The 23,463-nt window shown below is 37.3% G+C and overlaps 1 protein-coding gene across 3 annotated transcripts in view; it reads right to left on the minus strand.

Moving 5' to 3' along the window:
• Window positions 1–7,575: 7,575 nt before the first annotated feature.
• Window positions 7,576–23,463, minus strand: part of C1H6orf118 (chromosome 1 C6orf118 homolog) — a 30,075-nt gene continuing 14,187 nt past the window's right edge. For all 3 annotated transcript variants that reach the window (XM_077899582.1, XM_077899576.1, XM_077899566.1), the window contains exons 5-10: window positions 19,952–20,076; window positions 17,388–17,446; window positions 13,175–13,356; window positions 9,996–10,049; window positions 9,354–9,415; window positions 7,576–7,811 (exon numbers count right to left, since the gene is read on the minus strand). In XM_077899582.1, coding sequence (XP_077755708.1) covers window positions 7,736–7,811; window positions 9,354–9,415; window positions 9,996–10,049; window positions 13,175–13,356; window positions 17,388–17,446; window positions 19,952–20,076 — 558 coding nt within the window. In that variant the 3' untranslated portion in view covers window positions 7,576–7,735. The remainder of the gene's footprint in view (window positions 7,812–9,353; window positions 9,416–9,995; window positions 10,050–13,174; window positions 13,357–17,387; window positions 17,447–19,951; window positions 20,077–23,463) is intronic.

The raw sequence follows: 23,463 nt of genomic DNA on the forward strand, positions 1-23,463 counted from the left end.
GTGGCTGCAAGAAGGAAAGGGAGTAGGGGATGGGCAAAGTAGGTGAAAGGGATTAAGAGGTACAAACTTTTCATTATAAAATAAATGAGTCAGAGATGAGAAGTACAGCATAGGGCATAGAGTCGATAATACTGTCATAACTTTGTATGGTGACCACACTCAATGTAGTGAGCATTGAGTAATATATAGAATTGTCAAATTACTATGTTGCACACCTAAAACTAATATAACATTGTGTGTCAGCTATACTGCAATAAAAAAAGACATAATGAGTATTGGCAAGGAAGTGGAAAAAAGGGAACCCTTATGAACTGTTGGTAGGGATGTAAACTGGTACAGAAACAGAATGTAAATTGGTATACAAAACAGTATGGGGGTTCCTCAAAAAAATTAAACACTGGGGCACATGGTTGGCTCAGTCAGTGGAGCGAGTGACTCTTGATCTTGGGGTTGTGAGTTCAAGCCCCACATTGAGTGTAGAGATTCCTTAAAAATAAAACCTTAAAAAAATTAAACATTGATCTACCCATATGATACAGAAATTCCACTTCTGGGTCTAAGTCCGAAAACATTGAAATTAGTATGTCAAAGAGATATCTGCTCCTGCGGTCATTGCAGCATTATTCAAAATAGCCAACATATGGAAATAGTCAACAAATGAATGGAATGAATGGTTATATCTTCTTTTAAGTACACATTTTCTTTACATATTCCAATATATATGTATATTGTATATATACATCACATATAAATATATTGTATACAAATGTGTATGTACCCACATCATATATATTTTATGTTCCATATATGTATCCACTTGTATGTGCGTGTGTGTGTGTGCATCTTCCATAATGGAATAATAGCCATGAGAAAGAAGGAAATCCTGCCATTTGCAACAACATGGACAGGCCTTAAGGGCATTATACTAAGTAAAACAAGCCAGGCAGATAAAGACAAATACATCATGATCTTACTTATATGTGGAATCTAGGGAAGCTGAACTCATACAGAGAACAGAATGATGGGGCTGGGGTGAAGGGAAAAGGGAGACTTTGGTCAAAGGGTACAAACTTCAAGTTATAAGATGAATAACTTCTGGGTATAATGTACAATACGATGCTTAGAGGCAGCAATACTGTATTATATACTTGAAAGCGGCTGCAAGCAAATCTTAAATGTGCTCACCACACAAGGACGTGCTGGAGGTGGCAACTGAGACTCTGTGGTGATGATCAATTCCCAGCATATAAACGTACATCACCTACACCTGGTACATCTTAAAGTTACACAATGTTTTTTGTCAAATGTACCTCTCAATAAAACTGGAAGATAAAAGGGGCCGGTCTGCTTAGAGACAGAGCAACAGAGTGGTAAAGGTCTGGGGTGCTGCATGACCCCAGAGGCGCTGGTCGGTCACAGTGTTGTCACAAAGTGAACAAGCCATTTAGAACTTCTTTTAAGAAAAAGAAGAGTTTTATTTGAGCCCAAGTGAGGACAGCTGCCCGAGATACACAATCTTCAATAAAGAAGAGAGAGCTTTGGAGAGGGAATGTGTAATACAAGGTTGTACATGTCTTTTGTCACATCAAGTCTTACAAATCATCACATTCCAGAAAATTGCAAACTTTGTCTTATGCTTTTAGTACATGAAAAGTGGCAGGCTTCGGAGGTATGAGGGAGCTTATGGAAATTTTTAGTCTTTCTTTAGCTTGAAATGTCTCTTTCAGATTATTTGTTAAGGAAGCAGACGTACAATGTGTGCTCAGAGCAGGAACAGAGCCCAGGCTTTGAAGTTTGGTGAAACCATTCTGACCTTGGGAAACATTGAAGAAGAGTTAGCTTCTCTGGGAGCCTAAGAGCAGAGCCCATGGACATTAAAGGTTGAAAAATGTCCTTTATCAGCAGATGCGAGGACGCTTATATTAACATGAGGACCAGCCCGCTGTTCAAGCATGAGACACAGAGACTGGCAGCAAACGAAGTTCAGAAGCAGCTGGAGATAGAATTCTGGATTAGAGGGAGGAGAGGAAGTTCTTGCAAACCATTCTCAGAATCCAGAAAGGCCTCTGAGGGTGCAGACGGCAACAGAGAGTCAGCGTAGCCTTGCACGGGGAGGAAACATGGGAACGTGACAGGACCACTCCTAAGTCACTGTCTAGAAGAAAGAGGTTTCACATGACCCTGCCTTTAAACTTAACCTGTTCTCCCGTTTCTTGTGGCTTCACCTCCAGAGTCACAAAGAAAATCGTAACTCTCAGGCAGAGACTCTCCGGATAGGCTCACTTAAACGTGTGCCTCCTTCCACTGGCTCTCCTGCACCTGCAGGCGTGGGAGCCCTGTCCTCTTCTCACTCATTCCCCCTCCCTTGGTCCTGACCCTCAGGGTTCTGGACTCCGGACTCTTGCCCTGTTCACCTCCTCTTCCCTCTGAAGCCCCTCCACAGTGGTTTCCCTCGTCCTCTGCTTTCCGCTTCCACCTGCTGCTGACTCCCAAATGTCCATCTCTTCCCAGCACCTGGTCCACAGACTCAGCTCCACCAGACAGCTCCCTATGGATATAATTCCCTAGAGATATTAAGCTTTTGAGTGTCCTCAAATGAACCAATCTTTATCCTCAAAATCTACTACTCTTCTGCGTTCCCTATTTTAGTGAGTGACTGCATCATCTGAGTTGTCATCCAAGCCGGAAACCACGGAGCCAGCCTGGATGCCTGCACCCCTTACTATCTCCATCCAGTGCACACACTGACTTAGACCTCCTTGCATTTGGTTTCTCTTGCCTCCTCACTGCTTCCCCCACAGCTCAAACTCACATATCCTCCAGCCCGGAGTCCTACAATAGTCTCCTACTTGGCATCCCTCTCTCCAGCACTACCTCCTATGATACTTATTTTTTTAAAAGATTTTATTTATTTATTTGACAGAGAGATCCCTCTCTCTCTGTCAAAGAGAGAGAGAGAGAAAGAGAGAGAGAGAGAGAACAAGCAGGGCAAATAGCAAAGGAAGAGAGAGAAGTGGGCGCACACCAAGCAGGGATCCAGACATGAGGCTCTATTCCCCAACCCTGGGATCATGACCTGAGGTGAAGGCAGACACTTAACTGACACACTAAACTGACTGAGCCACCCAGGCACCCCCAATACTTATTTTTTTAGCAATGATGGTAGAATGATATTTCTATATATTAAATTTGATCCCTTTGCTGCTTAAATTCCTTCAATGAGCTACCTCATTTGATCCATCCTTTCATTTTCCAACACCACCAGCCACCAGTGTCTGAAGACACACACACACACCACCACCACCACCACCATCACCATCACCACCACATCACCATCACCACCACCATCACCATCTCCACTGCCAATACTATCACCACCATCACCATGACCACCACCTTCATCATCATCACTGCCATTACCACCACCACCACATCATGACCACCATCTTCACCATTACCACCACCCCCATCACCATCATCACCACCACCCATGTGTGCACCAATGGCAGTCTACTTGCTCTTTCACTCACATGTTTCACTCTACCTCAAATCACCACTCCCCTCATGGATAGTATTAATGAGTTCTGTGAGCTCATCTTTGTACTTTTTTTTATACCATTTACAAATACTTAAACCATAGCCCCATAATAAATTATTGCATTCATTATTTTTAAAAATATATTTAAACTGGAATTAAATTTATTTTTTTGGAATTAAATTTAAATTTTAAATCTTTTTAAAATTTTAAATAAGCAATTTCCTGATCTATAAAATAACTGAAACCTACTACATAGGATCACACAAGAACAAAAAGAATTCAGGTTAAGTGTATAGAATAGTATCTAGTACATGATAAGTGTTTAACACGTGTTAGCATAAAACTTACAGAAATTTGTAGAAAATAATATAACTGGCACTTATGAATTCACTATCAATATTAAACTTACATTAAGATCTCAGAATATTTGCCTCATATTTTTAAAAGAAATAAACTACTATACATACTACTAAAATATTAAAGCCAGCCTGATCCTTCTCTTTTCTCCCTTCTCTTTTTTCTAGTTAATCAACATCCTAGAATTAGTGAATTTCATGCCAACGCATGTTTAATTTTATATTTATATTAATAATACTACCATATATGTACTCTCCTAAAGCTTACTTTTTTCACTCAACATTATGTTTTTTGTATTTATTCATGTTGACATATTTAGCTCCTCTTGTCTTTATCTGCTTTATAGTGTTCCATTTAAAGACTTGACCACCAGGACCATTACTACCCTATGCAGAAACAATGACACTGTATCAGAGGCATTTGGTAAACATCAATAGATTAAATATTTAGATAGATGATAGATAGATAGATAGATAGATAGATAGATAGATACATACATACATACATACATACATACACACCTACATACATAGATAGTAGACAGGACAAGATAGAGAACAAGAGAAAATGAGAAAGAGAAATTTCCTTGGGTACATATACATGTGTTTCTTTAGGGTAAACACAGTAAATCGATATAGACTAGGTTATGCTACAATAACAAGTTAACCCTAATATCCACTTGCCTGATTTGACAAAGTTTATTTCTTACTAATGCTGTATGTCCAAAATGGTGGGCTCTGCTTAAGAACAGAAGATCCAGTAGCCTCACCACTTGGAAGGAATACAAGTCTTCACAACTTCTACAATAGAGAAATATCTCTTTTACAGTCCACACTCTGATTAACAAATCTCTTTGCTCACTTATTTCTTTGCATAAAACACAGTGCCATCCTAAGGGAGAAAAATCCCACCCAGTCACTACATCCAGATCAGAGTCCAAGATCCCTAAAGGATATGTCGTGCTTTCTCCACCTGTTGAGAACCAGATAATTGCAATACATTTATTAATGGATATTCATAAAAAGGGGAAGTTCACACTCACAGCAGTCCATGGTCTGTAGCACTTCTGAAGCCCTACAGAGAAGACCTTGTTAAGGGTCCTCTATCAAGGAGCAGGGTGAAGTTTGACTGCATTGGGACAAAGCTCTCTTTCACTGTCCTTGTCACTGGTTTGGCCCTCCCTGTCCTATTCAGACACACTCGAAATGGGTTTTGGGAATATGTTCTCTTAGGGGATATACAGTTTCCTGATTCCTTCCTGCTCCTCTTCATGGATGTTCAGGGAATCCAGGGCTGTTAAAGCTTTTAAGTAGCAGTGGGCTTACTTACATTAGGTTCCTGATTGTCTTTAATAGTAAAACTCTCTCAAAAACAGTGCACATCCAATCCATTTGCATCTAGACAGTTCCATGTGCCCATGGTTTCCTTAGAGTTTCTTTCAGATCTCTTTACTTCCTCCTCCTCGTGGCTCATCCCTAATTGTCCATCCAGACAGCCTGGAGGCTATAGGCTTTGGTGTAAAGGTCATATCTGTAATTTATTCTTTACTTTCAGACATATAATCTGATTGTAGATTTTTTTTAAAATCTCATCTCTTAAATTTGCAAACTCAAATCAGTCCATTTTTTCCACACTGAGAAGCCATATTTCTCATTCTCTGTATTCCCTTTTATTTATTTTTACAAATAAGCTGATCCAGGGTTCACCCTTCTTGTCATATGTTATCACAACCATCCCACGTTGGCTCAAACAAGTTACATGCCCTTAGGCCAGCAGGGCTGCAAGATACTGGGAATGCACAGGTATTTGGTAAGCTCGTTGCCAAATTATATCTCAAACTGTTCATGTAGTTTTACACTTGCTCCAACAGTGGGTAAAGAGTGAGTCTACTCACATCCTTGTATGTATTTAGTTTTATCAGACTTTCTTTTTTGTTGTTGGTATTCTTTTTACAAGTCTGTACAACAAACTATTAACTCCTTGAAGATTGAGGCCATGTCTTCATTTCCGTACTTCCAGCAACTGGAAACTGTCTGAAATGTACATGAATGTTGATCTAATAAATGTTGCTTGAATAAATGAATAAATGGTAGAATTACTTATATTGCTTTTAAATGAAAAATTTACCAGTCCAAAGAATACACATAGCAAAGTGCCTGCTACAAGAGTTTGATCTTAACAAGGTTTTATTACAATTGATGTCATATCTCTTCAAAAACAGTGCTTTTGTGAGCCAGAATAAAGACCAAATAACAAAAGGACTTTCCACCCCCTTTGCCACTTCCCAGCAAATTCGCTCAGCCCTTAATGTCTAAAGTCCTCTTAAACGGAACAGCACACCTTTTTGCCTCTAAATCCAGCCTCCACTACTTTCTAATTGGATCATCCCTGACTCTTACCTCTTGAGTGAATTGCTCTCCCTTGCTTGGCAAGAAAGTAAATTCAGCTTTGATTGTTGGTCTGTTCCTTTTTACGTCTAATGGTCTTCATGTCACTTGACACTACATAAATGTGTTTCCCTATACCTTGACCAGTGATATATATAAATGACACAGTATAATGCAGTGGTAAGAGTTTAGGAATTGAGCAAACCAAATCTGGGATTGGATTCCTGCTCTATTTTTCACAGCATAGTTTAAACAAATCAATTCACCACTTCACATTTTCATTCTCTCCCCCATAAAATGGGAAATAATGATGCCTCCTTAATAAGATTCTAGTGAACATCAATAATCAATAGAAGGCAACTTGAATGTAGAGAATTCAACAAACATTAATAAAGCCTAATTTATTTATATATATGGTGAACATTTGCAGTTTCAGCTGCCACCATTTTATCTCTAAAAGCAGAATGAATCATGCCCCAGGAAGAGCTACTGAATTTAAACAGAGCTGTGATGAACATGCCACCCTGACATTGACCTCCTGGTCCATAGGAAGCAAACCCTGCTCATCTCTTTCTGTCTCTCTCTGACCTCAAACTCTACTCTTCCAGGTTAGGATCAAATCCCTCGTGTAGTTAAGCCTTACCTTTAATCTTCACAACAGCCCTTTATACAGCTGTCCAAAGAAACTGGACTCATATTTACTCTAAGTGCTCAGTCCAGATTATAGGCAAAGTGGGGGTTTAAAAAATTCAAGTCACAATGTTGTCATGAAGATCACAGTCAGTCAAGACATACGTGTTGCAAGTACCATGCCAGTACCATAATGTTTCAGAGCACTGCATCACTTACAATCAGTAAAGATTATTTAATTAAATGAATGTTAATTATGTGGTTACTACATTTTATTAAATGTTCATATATAAACCTGCATTGGCTAATAAAAAACATATTTGATCTGTATTGTAGCAGTGCTGAATTTCTCATTCCTATCAAATAATTGAAAATATTTTTCTTTGGGGCACCTGGGTGGCTCAGTCTGTTAAGCATCTGCTTTCTGCTCAGGCCATGATCCCATGATCCTGGGATCAAGTCCCGCATCAGGCTCCCTGCTCACAGAGAGTCTGCTTCTCCCTCTGCCTCTGCCCCTTCTTGTGCTCTCATTCTCTCTCTGTCAACTAAATAAATAAAATCTCTTTTAAAAGGTATTTTTCCTTGGAGAAAATTATTGAATTAAAGCAGAATATACTCTAAGAACCTCTATAGTTATGAATATGTATACAAAAGTAAAACTAATCAGATGCATACATGTATTTATTCCAATAACTTGAGTAGGTTACACATACTATGTTAACTTTATTAGAGATTAAAACTGAAAAACTGAGATGTATCTTCATTAATTTATACATCTGCAAATATTCATCCTATGTACATGGTGGCTGTGAATTTTCATAGGTCATTTTCCAGTCACTTGAGAGGTATTGTTTGTTTCCTTTACGTTTATAAATTCTTTAATGAAATTCCAAAGTTTCCTTAAACACAAAAAATGAACACAATATATTAGACAAAAGTACCTTAAGCATATAATAAAATTTTAAAACAAATATTCTAGGATATATTTACACAAAAACAAAAAGCAAGACTTTGTAATCCTCTGCTTTCATTTTAAAGGATTTCTTGTAGCACTTTGGCCTTGAATGTAGCAAAGATTTTCCCTATATATGGGCACAATCACCTGCAGTATTTTTCAGACTAATTATAATGTGGCAGCAGAGGTAGATTTGCCTTGGACATAATGATATTTAAATTTTAGGTCCATTAAGTCTCATTCTCAAAACTGTGGAAGGAGCCTTCTCAATTTTGTATTTGTAATTCTATGTCACTCCTTTGAGGACACTCAACGTAATGTAATCCACCTGTGTGGTTCACTCAGCAACCATGCTAACACCTTTCTCCCCTGACTTTCTCTACCATGTAAGCTGGAAAGTAGAGTGTGCTATTTCCTAGACTCCTTTGCAGCTAAGGGTGGTTTTGGGATATGGTGCTGGGCAATGACAGAGGGGTGGAAGTCCCAGGGAAGTGCTTCCCCTTCTAAATAAGACAGAAAAGTCTCATGAGGGCAGCCCCGTGGCTCAGCGGTTTAGTGCAGCCTTTAGTCTGGGGCATGATCCTGGAGACCCTGAATCGAGTCCCACGTAGGGTTCCCTGCCTGGAGCCTGCTTTTCTCCCTCTGCCTGTGTCTTTGCCTCTCTTTCTGTCTCTGTGTCTCTCATGAATAAATACATAAATAATCTTAAAAAAAGAAAAGAAAAGAAAAGTCTCATGATGAGCTCTTTGCCTTTTGTCCTTGCCTTTCCCTTTTATTCTTCTACGGGATGTAGATGCCTGCCTGAAGATAGCCAGCCATATGGAGGCCTGGAGGCCTCCATACTCAAGAAATACAGAGAAAGAAGGCAAAAGAACATTGCTTCCTTGATATTATCATTGAACCTAGGCCACCTACAACTAAATGTTTTTTTACTGTTGTTAAGAATCAGCACTTTTCATGCTTAAACCATCAATGGTTTTCTGTTGCTCTCAGACTTATCAATCCTGAAATTTGAACTGTAGAATCAATTCTAAGAAAGTAACTATATAAAGCTAAATTTATGTAATAAATAATGTAAATCAGCCATTTCATTTTTTAATTAAAATTATCAGAGTAATGCATGTATTACTCTGATTCTTTGAAAATTCAATGCCACTAAAAGCCATATAGTTTCAGAAAAGAAAGCCACCACAGTCACATGCCTCCCCACCTTCCTGATCCCTGCCCATGAGAATGTACCCTCAATTCCTCAGTTCTTTCCAAAGAATTTATTTCTATATTGTTAAGTAATAGACAGTGATTGAAATTTAAATTGTGGGCTAAGCATTCTTGAGCACAGGCAAGGATGTAACATATATATTTAAAATTAACACTCATGAATATAAATATTTCAGAATTACAGTCTAGTCTAACTTAGATTTGAGTGGATGGCTTTGAGAATAGCATGAGATTGTCCCACTTCTCTTATTATGGGATCAATACTTACTGCTGCTCTTCCTCACTCAACTTACTCTTCTCTATGCTCTGTTTCACATGGCTTTCAATAACCTACCAAGAATCAAAAATCATTTGGTCATGTATAATGGCATGATACCGATCTTATATGATAATAATATTGAACCAAAATGGAATATTCACTTTTGGAATCAGGAATAACATAATAATTTATACTATATATAATATAGTACAGAGGGATATACATATTTATCCCTAATATATACAGAGGGATATACATATCTAATTGAACCTAGGGATATACATATCTAATTGAACCAGAATTATAATCTTTTAAGCAGCAAATTGTTAGTATGTATTCTGGAGGAATATCCTGAAAGTCATTAGAGGAATCAGTTCATCATATTCCTTGCTACCAAATAAGACATGTGGTCTTATGAATGGTCAATGGTCAGAATGGTCAATTCTGATGAGCATATTCAACTATTAAGAAAGAATATTTATTTTTTCACTATTTGCTTATATCTGTACAGTTTTAAGCTAATGTCTGCATAGTGAGATATTCCTACCACTACAGAAAGTTATCATTTAGAAAGATAATGACACAGTACAAGAATCACACATCACTAAAGAAAATATTTCTATTGAAAAACATTAATTCACAAAAACTTACATGTATTTTCGTCTTTAAAATTCTATTTTCTGTTTCCAATTTTATAGCTTCAGTCTGGAGAAGAAATGGTTTCAAAAGTAAGATATTTAGTTAAGAATATTTGTTAAATAAAAAAAAAAGAATATTTGTTAAATACTTCTCTCCACTTAGGGAGCAATAAGTATTATGTAAATGGTGTTATTCTAATTTCAAAAGTACTCAATAGCACACCATTTAAAAACAGATGAATAGGGATGCCTGGGTGGCTCAATCAGTTAAGCATCTGTCTTCAGCTCAGGTCATGATCCCAGAGTCCTGGAATCAAGCACCACACCAAACTCTCTGCTCAGGAGGAGCTTACTTCTCCCTCTCCCTCAGCCTGCCACTCTACCCAGTTGTGCACTTGCACTCTCTCTCTGTCAAACAAATAAATAAAATCTTTTTAAAAAATGAATAAACAAAGCATGAACACACTCATGAAGGACATGTGTTAAAGACAGAAAAATCCTTGCCTTCTAGGTCAAAAACTAGAGGAGATAAGGATTGATATTAGAAAAACCTAGAGAATTTTAGGGAAATTCTAGAGCAGTTCCTCAATTTTCATAAACTTATAACAGAATTTGTTAAAGTGACTGGATACAATATAAAAATACAAACATTGGGGCACCTGGGTGAGGTAAGTGATCAACCCTTGATTTCAGCTCAGGGCATGATCTCAAGGTTGTGGGATCAAACCCTGTGTCAGGCTCTATGCTCAGCATGGAGTCTGCCTGAGATTCTCTCTCCCTCTGCCCCTCCCTACTGTGCTCATTCACTCTCTGTCTCAAGTAAACAATTCTAAAAAATAAAACAAATATCAATAAATCTCATATATACCAACAATAACTGATTATAAATTGTAATGTAAAATGTTTTTGAGGTTTCCATTAACAATAGTAACAGATGCCATAATGTTAAAATAACAAACATAAAAAAGACCAATGCATACAAATAAATAAATATAAAATGATCCATGATGAGAGTGTTAATACTGTGAAGCTATAATTTCTTCCCAAATTAATCTATAAATTCATTGTAAACACAATCAAAATACTAAGACTATTATTACGGAACCTTGAAAAATTGTTTAATACTGTGAATGAGAATCTCCAAGATAATTATGAGCAAAATAATGACGGCCATTAAGACTTGCTCTTTCAGATATTCAACATATTGAAAAGTATTCACAATTATATCAGTGAGGCTGGATAGTGTAGAAGTAAGCACCTAAGTGGGGTTTTAATCCTAATTCTACTGCTTTGTCACTATGAGTTTAATTAAGTTACTTAGCACAACTGTGCTGTGGTTTCCTTATCTGAAAAAGAGGGCTAATAATATATAACAATAGCTATAATACTATTATAATACTATAATACCTATCTCTTAGGGTTGTTGGGAATTATCTGAAATATTTTTTAAATGTTCACAGTAGTATCTGGGACATTGTAAATTCTTGATATATTTAGTTATTTTTTATTCTGGTTAGAAATGACATATTTCACATCCAAAACCAGAAATCAATTACTTCATAAGATAATAAATACAATTCTATTGGTACCTTCCAGTATTTGATTTGAGCTAAGGGTATAAAAAATAGTTAAACGAATATAATTTAATGATATGAAACCCTTATAGGGATTTTCTATTTCTTAGATTAAATCCACTTGAAGAGGTTTTAATTTTAAAAGAAAAGTTTATATCATGCTCATGAGATTTAAAGTTATACCATATTATTTTCAGTTTTCAAAATTTCAACTGTAAATTAGTGTTCATTCTCAGATCATTATTTCAGTTAAAAAAGAACAGACTGTACACAAAAAAAAAAACAGAAGGAAATCTGAACATATTATTTTAAAAGAGAAAGAGAAGTCAAAACAAGTTTAAACCACTGCCACCTTCCTATACACTTTATAATTCTGCTTTTAAAAAATATATTGAAAAAAGATAGTCCTGGGAAAATATATGTAACTATATAACCATGAGAAAAAGAATAATCGCACATCTCTTATAAACTCTATAACTAAGTGTAACATTGAGTCAGATTCTGCACAAATAAGAATTAGATTATAACCTATAAAAAGTAGGGCAGCGGGATCCCTGGGTGGCGCAGCGGTTTGGTGCCTGCCTTTGGCCCAGGGCGTGATCCTGGAGACCCGGGATCGAATCCCACGTCGGGCTCCCGATGCATGGAGCCTGCTTCTCCCTCTGCCTGTGTCTCTGCCTCATTCTCTCTCTCTCTCTATGACTATCACAAATAAATAAAAATTAAAAAAAAAAAAAAAAGTAGGGCAGCATAACATTTCATTTTTTTTTTCAGCATAACATTTCAAAATATAGACTACAACCTATATCATATTGTTCATAAAAAATTTGGTTAGTAATAATTGTTAAAAACTACTTTTAAGGTAGCTGACTCTCCTTTAAATGGTAGTAATGAATTTCTGTCTTCTAACATAATTGTACAATTCACTGAAAATCTAACTATGTGGTTTCAATGTGACACGATGAAAATTGTAAGGGCTTTGGAGCACCAAAAGAATTAAGCTTGAATCCCAACTTTGCCATCTGTAAACTGTGTTATTTTGGGCAGGTTACTAAAATTCTCTGAGTTTCAGCTCAAGCTAATTAGTACATATATTAAATACTAAATGATGTCTGTCATTCCTTTTACAACAAGCATTTTCAATACAAAATTGTTAAATTTGGGGCACCTGGGTGCTCAGTGGTTGACTGTCTGCCTTTGGCTCAGGTTGTGATCCTGGGGTCCCAGGATCCATTCCCTATCAGGCTCCCCACAGGGAGTCTGCTTCTCCCTCCACCTATGTCTCTGCCTCTTTCTATGTGTCTTTCATGAATAAATAAATATAATCTTTAAAAACAGAACAAAATTGTTAAACTTTAAGAGACATCAATTGCCCTGAAAGAGATAAATTTGAACCTTAACAAAACTCTACAGAATTTTTATCACCTTTATTTTTGTTATTTTAGCTAGATCTCTTAATTATTCTAATCATTTGTTACAAATGTTTTATAATGAAAATATATTTGAACCAATTTTCCATTATTGTTTACCCAACTGCAAAATGAAATTGTTTCATGTGTTTGCCAACATCTTCAAGCAAAAGAACAAATATAAACATTCAAACAAATAAATTACATACCTCCATGCTTTTATTCCTATTTTCAGCAATATGTGAAATTTCAGTATGAATCAAAGTTGTTTTAATTTCTCTTTCAAGAGCTTGAATTTCATCCCATTTACTAAGTATTTCACACCTCTTCTTTTCAACCTTCTCAATAAGAGTAAGGCAATCCTCATCCATTACATCTTTCTTATATGATTCTAGAAATATTTTTAAAAGCAAAATACTACTGTTTAATATGTCATCTCTTATTAATAGTATTATACATTATTAACAGTATTATGTGTTTTACACAACTATAAAACATAATGAAACTCGAGCTCCAAGCACATCAATAAAAATTATCTGATCCAAGAATGGGGATATTCCTCCCCTAATTCATTTATATAATCAATAAGTATTTATTGATTGCCCAGTTTGAGCACCTAACAGTGTGGGGACAGTGCAAGGACTACTTTGTAGAAGTGTGGTGAAGTTGAGACCCAAAGGTTGAAAAAGGAGTTAGACAAGTGGAAGGGGGTAATGAGGGGCAGAAGAGAAAAATTTGGCACATTTCAGTAAAAAAAAAAAAAAAAAAAAACAGTTATGCAGTAGGGTGCGGATATTGAAGGCCAGGAAGTGACATCAATGAATATTAGAAAGGAAGCAGGGGAAGATCTGAAAAGGTCTTATAACCTATGCTAGGAAATAAAAGCTTTTGAAGCTTTTAAGGATAAATACAATCACACAATGATCACTCTATCTACAGTACCAAAAGTGGATGAGAAAGGCTGAAGCTGGAAAAGGATGACCAGTCAGAAAACCACTACAATCATTCAAATAAGATCAGGTCAGGATAATACCTGTGGCATAAAGAGAAGTGGAGAGATACAAAAATGATTTAAGGAATGGAAACAAGGAGAGCTTGGTAACTGTATCCAGATGTAGAGGACAAGTAATATCAAAATAACCCTTAGGTTTCAGCCCTGCTACAACTAGGAACAGATGTGGTAGGAAAGAAATGAGTTCAATGCAGCAGAGAGGTAAGAGAGCTGGGTTCGAATCCCACCTGGGCCACTAGCTACAAGCTGTGTTGAAGTGATTGATAGGGTGGAAATGGAAAGATTTCTGTCACAGGCTTTCTAACTTGACCTCCATGTGATACCATTCATTGAAACAGAGAGTTTAATCATGGACGTGTTGAATTGAGGCACCTATGAGATACCCAAGAGGCCATGCTAACTAGACAGCTGGGTATATGGATTTCAAGCCTAAAAAAAGGGATTAGGGCAGGGAAGAGATTTGGAATCAAAGATGTGTTCATTGAACCAAAGACATGCTGGGCTCCAATGAATGTCAATATTTAAGGATTCAGAAAGGAAATGGAGACATTGAGAGTAAGTCACTGCTGAGGGAACCTAATATTCAAACAGCACAATTAGATTTTGACTACAATGATAGGACAATTTCTTGAGGAAGAATGACTACTCTTTTTTTGAATAGGAAAAAAGTCAATTCGAGTAATAATACTTACCTGCATATAGTAAACAACACAGAAGCGACTGCCATCACTCAAACTTGCCAAATTTGGAAGAAAAGAAAACTTTGAAGATGAGTTTTGAAATTTGGGGGAATAAGCAAATACACCATGAACTAAGCAAGCAGGTAGAAACAACCAGAGTTAAACTTCTACACCAACAGAAACTACAGTCTGATCCCACCTTAACCTAAGCTGAAAGTTTTAACCTTCAACAATTAACTGGGGATATAGAAGCAAAAAGGAGTATAAGGCCACTCCAATGACCCAACTGTTGTTACCCCTTTTCTATTAAAGAGGAAGACTGCAGTACCAGGAGGAAGTTCCACAGAAAATACGATTGGAGGAGAGGCTCCTATATGAGAAAACTTTAGGAAAAGAATGAAGGAGGATGGACACAAGCCACCAGATTTCTTCAATAGCAGAAAGAGCTAGAACCAACTATTAAGAAACATTTACTACAGTTCTAGAAATTAGTAACATCCTCTTATTATTTTTTATCACTGCCATTTTATCCTGTTAGTAGATAACAATGAAGCCCTTGAATTTAAAAGAAAAATGGGACAAATACAGTATGATTCCATTCATAAATGGAATCTCACAAAAAAAAAAAAAAAAAGAAACAATAACAAAAAGCAGAATCAGACCTACAACTACAGAAAACAAACTGATGGTCGCCGGAGGGAAGGAGGTGGAGGGATGGGACAAAATGAGTGAATGGGCCTCCAGCTACAGAACAAGTAAGTCCTAGGAATGAAAAGCATACGGATTACAACCAATGATACTATAATAGCGATGGCCTAGGACAGGTGGTAGCTACCCTTATGGTGAGCATTGCATCAGGCATAAATTTGTCAAATCACCAAGTTGTACACCTGAAATTAATGTAACTTTGTGTGTCATTTATACTCAAATTTAAAAAAAAAAGAAAAGAAAAAATGGTGAGCCTGCGTTAGGAGACAGCAAGGAAACAGGAAACAATGAGCTAGAGTACCATCCATGACTTTTCAGTAAGAGGAACCCAAGAATAAGCGACGTGGGTGCGGGAGAAGGATGGACACAACCACCCTGTAAGCTCTGAGAAGGGGTCAGAAGACAAGCACTGGGCCAGCTCAGGACAAAGAAGAGGCCAGGACTCAGGCCATAAGAAAGGTAGAGCACACAGGTGATGCTCGCAGGAAGGAAAGAAGTGACAGAAGGAAACAAAAGGGGTTGCCTGTGTGGCTCAGCAGTTTAGCACCTGCCTGCCTTCGGCCTAGGGCATGAATCATCCTGGAGTCCCGGGATCGGATCCCACATCGGGTTCCCTACAGGGAGCTGCTTCTCCCTCTGCCTATATCTCTGCCTCTCTCTTTCTCTGTGTCTCTCATGAATAAATAAAATCTTTTTAAAAGAAGAAGAAGGAAGCAAAGGGCCCCAGCAAGAACCTTTGAGGCCAAGTTCTGCTAAGAACTTAAAACAGGTTAGATCTGTGAGTATATCCTAAATGCTGCTGAGAGTGGGGGCAGGGGGTAGTGATTCTAGCCTGAGTTAGTATTAACAAACTTGGAGGAAAAACAGCATTTGGCTGAATCATTGCATTAACAGTATAGATCTTTAAGCAGTATAGTATCTTTAAGCAAGATACTTAACTGACCTTATTTTGGTTACTTACTCATATTCTAAATTGTGTATCTAATTTTAAAATAATTTAATATTTAGCTATTGCATAAGTATTCATAAATGTACTGTATTTCGCACAAGCAACAATGATGAGGAGGAGGAATGGGCAGTACCACTTTTCTGAGCCAGGCTCCCTGATCCTACTTTCCATGGGTTCTTAAATATCATCCTCATAGCATACCTGAGAGGGAAGTATCATCATTATCCCAACTTAACAGGCAGACAGCTGAGACTAACAGTTGAAATAACGAAGCTGGCAGTCTGGGTGAACCACCAGCCAACTGGCCTGCCAGGGAGACATGTCCACCTCTGGCAGCCCGCCACCATCAGCACACCATAGGAGTGGGGCTGAACCAGACAGAGGATGTGTCAGTGAGACAGAGGACATCACAAACCTGGACAGCCTAGGAAATTTCTTTGAACTGGGAAAAGAGATGCAAAGATTCTGGAATCCAGAATGGATTGTCTTCATTGCTGTTACCCAGGAAACCTCACGAGGCCACAGCTCTTCAAACTCTAGTCCAGTCCCATGTGGAGCACTGAGCAGTGTCCACAGCACCCTCATGGGAACTGTCCCCATATTTTTCTCATTTGGTCAATTTCTTAAAATCTATTCCAAATGTGGTGATCAAAACTTAACATAATTCTTTCTACATGAGGTCTTGACTGAATTCAATGTTCCACTAAAATCCACAAACATCTTAGAGGAGAATGAAGTCATGTACATGTTGTATCTCATTCCAGAGAAACTGAAAAAAACAAAGGGGCTCAAAGCAACAGAAACTAGAGTAATAATCTCCATGCTGACAGGATCTATTGAAGAGATGAACTGTTTCCTGCACCTTTAAAGTATTTCATTTAAACCACTTCAGATTAAATGAAAACTTGCTGTATTCCTAAAGAATTTGATGGAAAAAATATAAATGAATACAATTTAACAAGATCTCTGAAAGAAATCCTTTCAAACAAATAATAGCAGGACGCCATAAATCATAGATGAAGACATCAAGATTCTTCATCCAGAGGTCAGAAAAACATCACACAATTACTTGCCTGACTTTTCCTTAGCAGATTGCAACAATGTGTGCTCCATCTCTAGTTCACTTCTGAGTCTACGGTTTGGCAATAAAAAAAAAAAAAAAAAAAAACAGTAAAATATCAGAATTCCATTCATACCTTTCTTCTTCTGTCTAGTTTACTCCACAAGTCTTTCTTAAAAATTAAGAAATAAAAAGTGATTTCAGTTTCTATCAAAAAAGGTAATTTGAAACTCTATATAAAGCGAAAGCCTAAATCAGTCAAATTAAATAAACAAAAGAATACTTTCTTACCGAGATTGCATAAACCACTAGTTGAAGAAGCTGGTTAACATAAAATAAATGATTTCCTATAGTGTTTATGGATATTATTTTGTTACTTGAATTTCTACAAAGCAAGGAGGCAAAAAAACTCTCATTTACACTCTGAGATGAACAACAGATGAGGGCAGTAGAGGCATGTCACTGGGCTAGAATGCAGACTACACATTCCCTGTACCTTATGATTTCTCCCCAGAGATACAATTCACAAACCCTACTGTTTACACTAAAAATAAAATATAAGAAATTTTTTTAAAGGGAAATGAAAACATTTGTAGTCTCTTTGTATTCTCTCCTTAGTTAAAAACAAACAAACAAAAAACTAAATTGGTATGCTTGGGTGGCTCAGCGGTTGAGCATCTGTCTTCTGCTCAGGGCATGATCCTGGGGTCTCAGGATCAAGTCCCTCATCGAGCTCCCTGTGAAGAGCCTGCTTCTCTCTCTGCCTCTGTCTCTGCCTCTCTCTGTGTGTCTCTCATGAATAAATAACATCTTAAAAAAAAAAGCTCAACTAAGCCAATTGTCTTACTTCTAATACATTTAGAGGGGTAACAAAAAGGGGGAGTCTAATATGCTCTGCTCATACAGAGAAATCCTGTGATTTGGTTAAAAACATCAACGCCACAAATGAGTCAATGCTACCTGTCTATAGGGGCCTCATGGTTAAATAGCTTCATATACATTAGCTCATTTTATCAGAGATGAAAAAAAAGAGTAAAGTATTATGACCCCCAATTTTAATAAATTAAGATTAAATGAATTAATAATAATGGCAGCAGCCTTATCAATATGTAGATTTGGGGCATTTAGTTTTCAGAAATGTTAAGTGTTTTATAGTTTTAAATATTATGTTCTTTTTTTTTTTTAAATATTATGTTCTATTCCATTGCTTTTTCTTCTTCTTCTGAGACTTTAATTATGTGTAAATTGGATCTTCTTTGCCTGTCTTCCACTTCAACCAGTTTTTCTCCAACTATTTTATTCTTTTTTGTTATCTTATTTTCATTCTCTGACTTGTTTATCTCTAATGCTCCTTATTGTGTCATCACTCATGACTATCCCTCCTGGAACATGTCATAATTTCATCTGTATCTAAGACATAATTTTGACTTTTTCAGCTATCTTTCCTCAGTGATCAAATCTTGCCTCACATCTTCCTTTTTATTGAGTTGATAGCTGTGCTTAGTGTTTACATTTCTAACTCAAGGTCATTTTCATAGCTAGAAATACTCTTTTGAGAATATTTAATTAAGTTTAGAGTGCTGGGGTACAGTTTACTTCTCCTAAATAGCTAAATTGTGTGGGTCTTCATTTTATACTATATATATATAGTTGTTTGTGCAGAGATCATTTGCACCTCTGCATTTTTTTTTTGGGTAGGGAGAGTAGGTTAAGTAGTGTGTGAGGATCCTAAATCAAGATGACTTATTTTTTGTCATAATAGCAAAGTATTTTTTTGTTGTTTTAGGGTGTTTTATTTTGATTTTTTATTAGATAACTTTTTTTGGAGGAAAGAAAGAACAGTAGTGGAAGGGTCATCTGCTCTTCAATTTTCTTCTTTTATGGGATTCTAAATTCCCTTCCCTTGCATCTTTCTCCCTTCAATGCACAATTCTAAAGTATGCTGATCACTTCCTTTTCAACCTCTTCCCACCATATCATTATCACTTCAGCATTGGTTCCTTGCTTCCATGCTCACTGGCATTTGATGTGTATTTTTCTATTCTCAAATATTTTGAAGTTTGGATGCTTTTTGTCTTCCACTTATATTGAAGGCATGGTTTTGTTTTTTGGTTTTTGTTTCATGTTTTGTTTTCTTGATGATATTTTGAGTATGTTGGCTTTGCTTCAATATTTTTTTAAATCCTCTATAAAACATATGCCCTATCATCTTGCGATTTCATCTGAAAGTCTGCACAGAAAAGTTAAAAGTTTTTTAAGTTAAAAAAATAATAAGACCATTCATGAAAGGTGTCTTGACATTGCAGCAGTCACCTATCAGTAGGTCCCCAGGGGACCACCAAAGATGATATTCCTTCAGAAACCATCCCAACCCACCTTCCCCCGCTACAGACACCAGATTTCATTGAATTTCCCAGTCACAGATATGATGGCTAGTGAGACAGGAAAGATGATATGGTATCAGTAAGGGCAGCATGCCTCACCCAACAATGCAGAAAAAAATGTTGTCACATGGTCCTGATATATTGTAAAATAGTATAATCCCAACATAAATCCAATCAGATTGTTAACTCTCACTTGTCATTATGCTCCAGGGCTTCTTTGGTGGCTGTCACAATCGCCCTCAGCTCCTCCCTGGCCTGGTTGACATCTGCTGTCTTCACGGACCTCCTCTCCAGCCCCTTGGCATTAGCTAGCAAAGTCTAGGAAAGACAAGGCCATAATGGGTAAGACACACACAGGAAGGATGAACATTTTCCTTTTTCGCTATTATAGTGTATCCAAGATATCCTGAGTCTAAATAGAAATTATAGGTAAAATGGGTAAATCGAAGGATGAAAGGGAGGGGCAAATATTGAAGGAGGGACAACTATGTCATGTCAAGATTTGGGTAAAATATTGTTTTTACATTTTTAAGACTTTATTTTCTTAAGAAAATTAAAAAGTCATAGGGGTTTCACTGTGGGTTTGTGTAGGGAAAAAGAAATGCTGAATAAAGTGCTCCAAGTATATCATCATAAGCACCACAATTATTTCTAAATTGGTGAGAAAACATTTAATTTTATTATTCTACATGGATATAAAGCAATGCTAGATTCAAATGTAGAGACACAAAGATCTGTGCTTTATTAGGTGATGGGCTGCCAGATTTCCAGAAACAGAAAGAAGGATCTGATGCCCTGCTGGCCAGGGCACTTTTCAGCTGATTATTTGATCAGGATAAAGGCATGTATGTTCTTTATGGACTGAACCTCAAAAACTAAGGAACACCAGGTAGACCCCCAACTGGAGCCTTTGCTTATTCCTATCAAACAAAAACTTACTTTTCTGCGGCATGAAAAGCTCAGAACAAGGAAACTTTGCACATGTATATATACGTTTGCATTAAGGAGTAAATCAGAGATGAGGAAGATGGCAATGGAGTAGGAGGGCCCCAGGCTCACCTCATCCGTCAAATAAAACTAGTTAATTATCAAATCCCTAAATACCCCAGAAACTGACCTGAAGGCTGGAAAAACAACTAAAGGTAGACAAGAGTCCACATTGAGGAAGGTAGTAATATGGAGACATTATTTGAGAGAGAAACGGATGGTGGCCAATGTGGTGGGGAGGGAGCCACAGTCACAAAGAAGGGTGAGAGCAGAACAGCACATAAGGGATCCCACACAGGGAACACAAATCCCCATATCAATTGGCTTAGAAAACAAGAGGGGCTGAATGTCCTGAGTTCTTGCAACTAGTGGGATGTAAAGCCTGGAGTTTTAACGGTCAGTGTGCTTGCCTCAGGGAGACCCCCGAAGACATTGAGCCTGCTTTAAGAGGGAAGGCAGGGGAAACAGTTCACAGACATACAGCTTGGAAACAGAAATCTGAAGAGCACCTGGTGCACACAGTGGGGAGGCTATTTGCTCCTTTTGGAGTGTGTCCCAGAAAGGAAGCATTCACAGAGAGATCCCTCTGAGAACAAAGGAACTGGCAGGCACCATTTCCTTTGCCAGTACTCAGCACAAGCACAGGACCACTTGCAGGAATCAGTGCAGCCTGGACACTCACTACCTAACTTGCTTACACAAAGCACTGCCCCAGCCCCCCATGCTTCAGTGGAACCCAATCTCCCAGCCACGTCTGCATCAGTCCTAGAGCAGTGGACCCCTTCCCCCAGAAGAATGGCCCAAATGCTGACCAACACCACATCTCCCAACCTGGAAGTTTTGCAGGGTCTAGGTTCCAGCAGTGGTGGTGACTGGTCTCATTTCACAAGCAGAGCAAACCTAGTTAAGGTTTACCACATTCAGGCCAGGGACCAAACACCATCCACAATAGGCCATGAGAGCCTCTGCAGACAAGCAGCCTAAAGGATAAAGTGGCTAGGACAAAACAGCAGAGTGGATGCAGCACACATTGGAGACACTGTCTGAAGTGCCAGGCCCTGGGGGACAAGTGACATTACACTGCATGGCACTACAGGACCTCTTCTTCATAAGGCTGTTAACCTCAAGAACAAGTAGACATAGCTGACTTTCCTAACACAGAGAAACAGGCACAGAGATTTAGACAAAATGAGAAGATAAATTAATTTGTCCCAAATGAAAGAACAGGACAAGGCCACAGCCAGAGAGGTAAGTGAAACAGATATAAGGAACATGCCTGATGGAGTATATAAAGTAATCATCATAAAGATACTCACTGGCCTTGAAAAAAGAGTAGAAGATATTGGTGAGACCCTTAACACAGAAATAATGAATAACATAGCAGAGATAAAGGGTTCAATGAATGAAGTGAGAAACACACTTGATGGAATGAACACCAGGCTGGAAAAAGCAGAGGAATGAATTAATGACCTAGAAGACAGAGTAATGGGAAGTAATTAAGCTGAACAAAAGAGAGTAAAAAGAATTATGCAAAACAGGAATAGACTTAGGGAATGCAGCGACTCCATCAAACTTAGTAATATTCATATCATAGGGATCCCAGAAGGAAGAGAGAGAGAACAGGGGACAAAAAATTTATTTGAAGAAATAATAGCTGAAAAGTTCCCTAATCTAGAGAAGGAAATTTCCACGTCCAGTAGGCACAGAGAACCTCCAACAAAATTAAAAAAAAATTAAAAAGCAGATCCACATCAAGACATATTGTAATTAAAATGGACAAAATGTAGTGATAAAGAAAAAAATTTTAAAGCAGCAATACAAAAGTAGACAATTACATACAAGGAAAACCTCATAAGGTTATCAGCAGATTTTTCAGCAGAAACCTGGCAAGCCAGAAAGAAGTGGCATGAAAGAGTTAAAGTGCTGAATGGGGAAAATCTGCAGCTGAGAATACTCTATCCAGCAAGGCTATTATTCAGAATAGAAGGAGAGATAAAGAGTTTCCCAGACAGACAAAAACTAAAGAAGTTCATAACTACTAAACCAGCCCTAAAAGAAATATTAAAGGGGACACTTAGAGTGGAAAAAAGACCAAAAGTGACAGTATGAAAATAGGAAGCTAAAAGCAGTAAACATGAATATTTCTGTAAAAAATAAATCAAGAAACTCACAAAATAAAAGGATGTAAAATATGACACCATATACCTAAAATGTGGAGAGAAGAGGAGTAAAGAATGGGTTCAAACTTAAACAGCCATCAACTTAATATAGACTCCTATATACAGATATTATATACATACCTAATGGTAACCACAAATCGAAAACCAATAATAGATACAAAGAATAAAGGAATCCAAATATATCACTAAGAAAACCAACAAACCGTGCAAGAAGAAAGGATCCAAGAAAAACTTCAGAAACAAAGACAAAATGAGTAACAAAATGACAATAAATACAAATCTATTAAAATTACTTTGAATATAAGTAGATTAAATGCTCCAATCAAAAGGCACAGGATGACAGAATTGATTAAAAAACCAAGACCCATTTGTCTGCTGCCTACAGAAGACTCATCTTAGAACTAAAGACACCTGCAGATTGAAAGTGAGGGGATGGAGAAACATTTATCATGCAAATAAATGTGAAAATAAAGCTGGAGTAGCAATATTTATATCAGATAAAATAGATTTTATTTTTTAAAGATTTTATTTATTCATG

This window comes from Canis aureus, chromosome 1, assembly GCF_053574225.1.
Source record: "Canis aureus isolate CA01 chromosome 1, VMU_Caureus_v.1.0, whole genome shotgun sequence".
Lineage (NCBI taxonomy): Eukaryota > Metazoa > Chordata > Mammalia > Carnivora > Canidae > Canis > Canis aureus.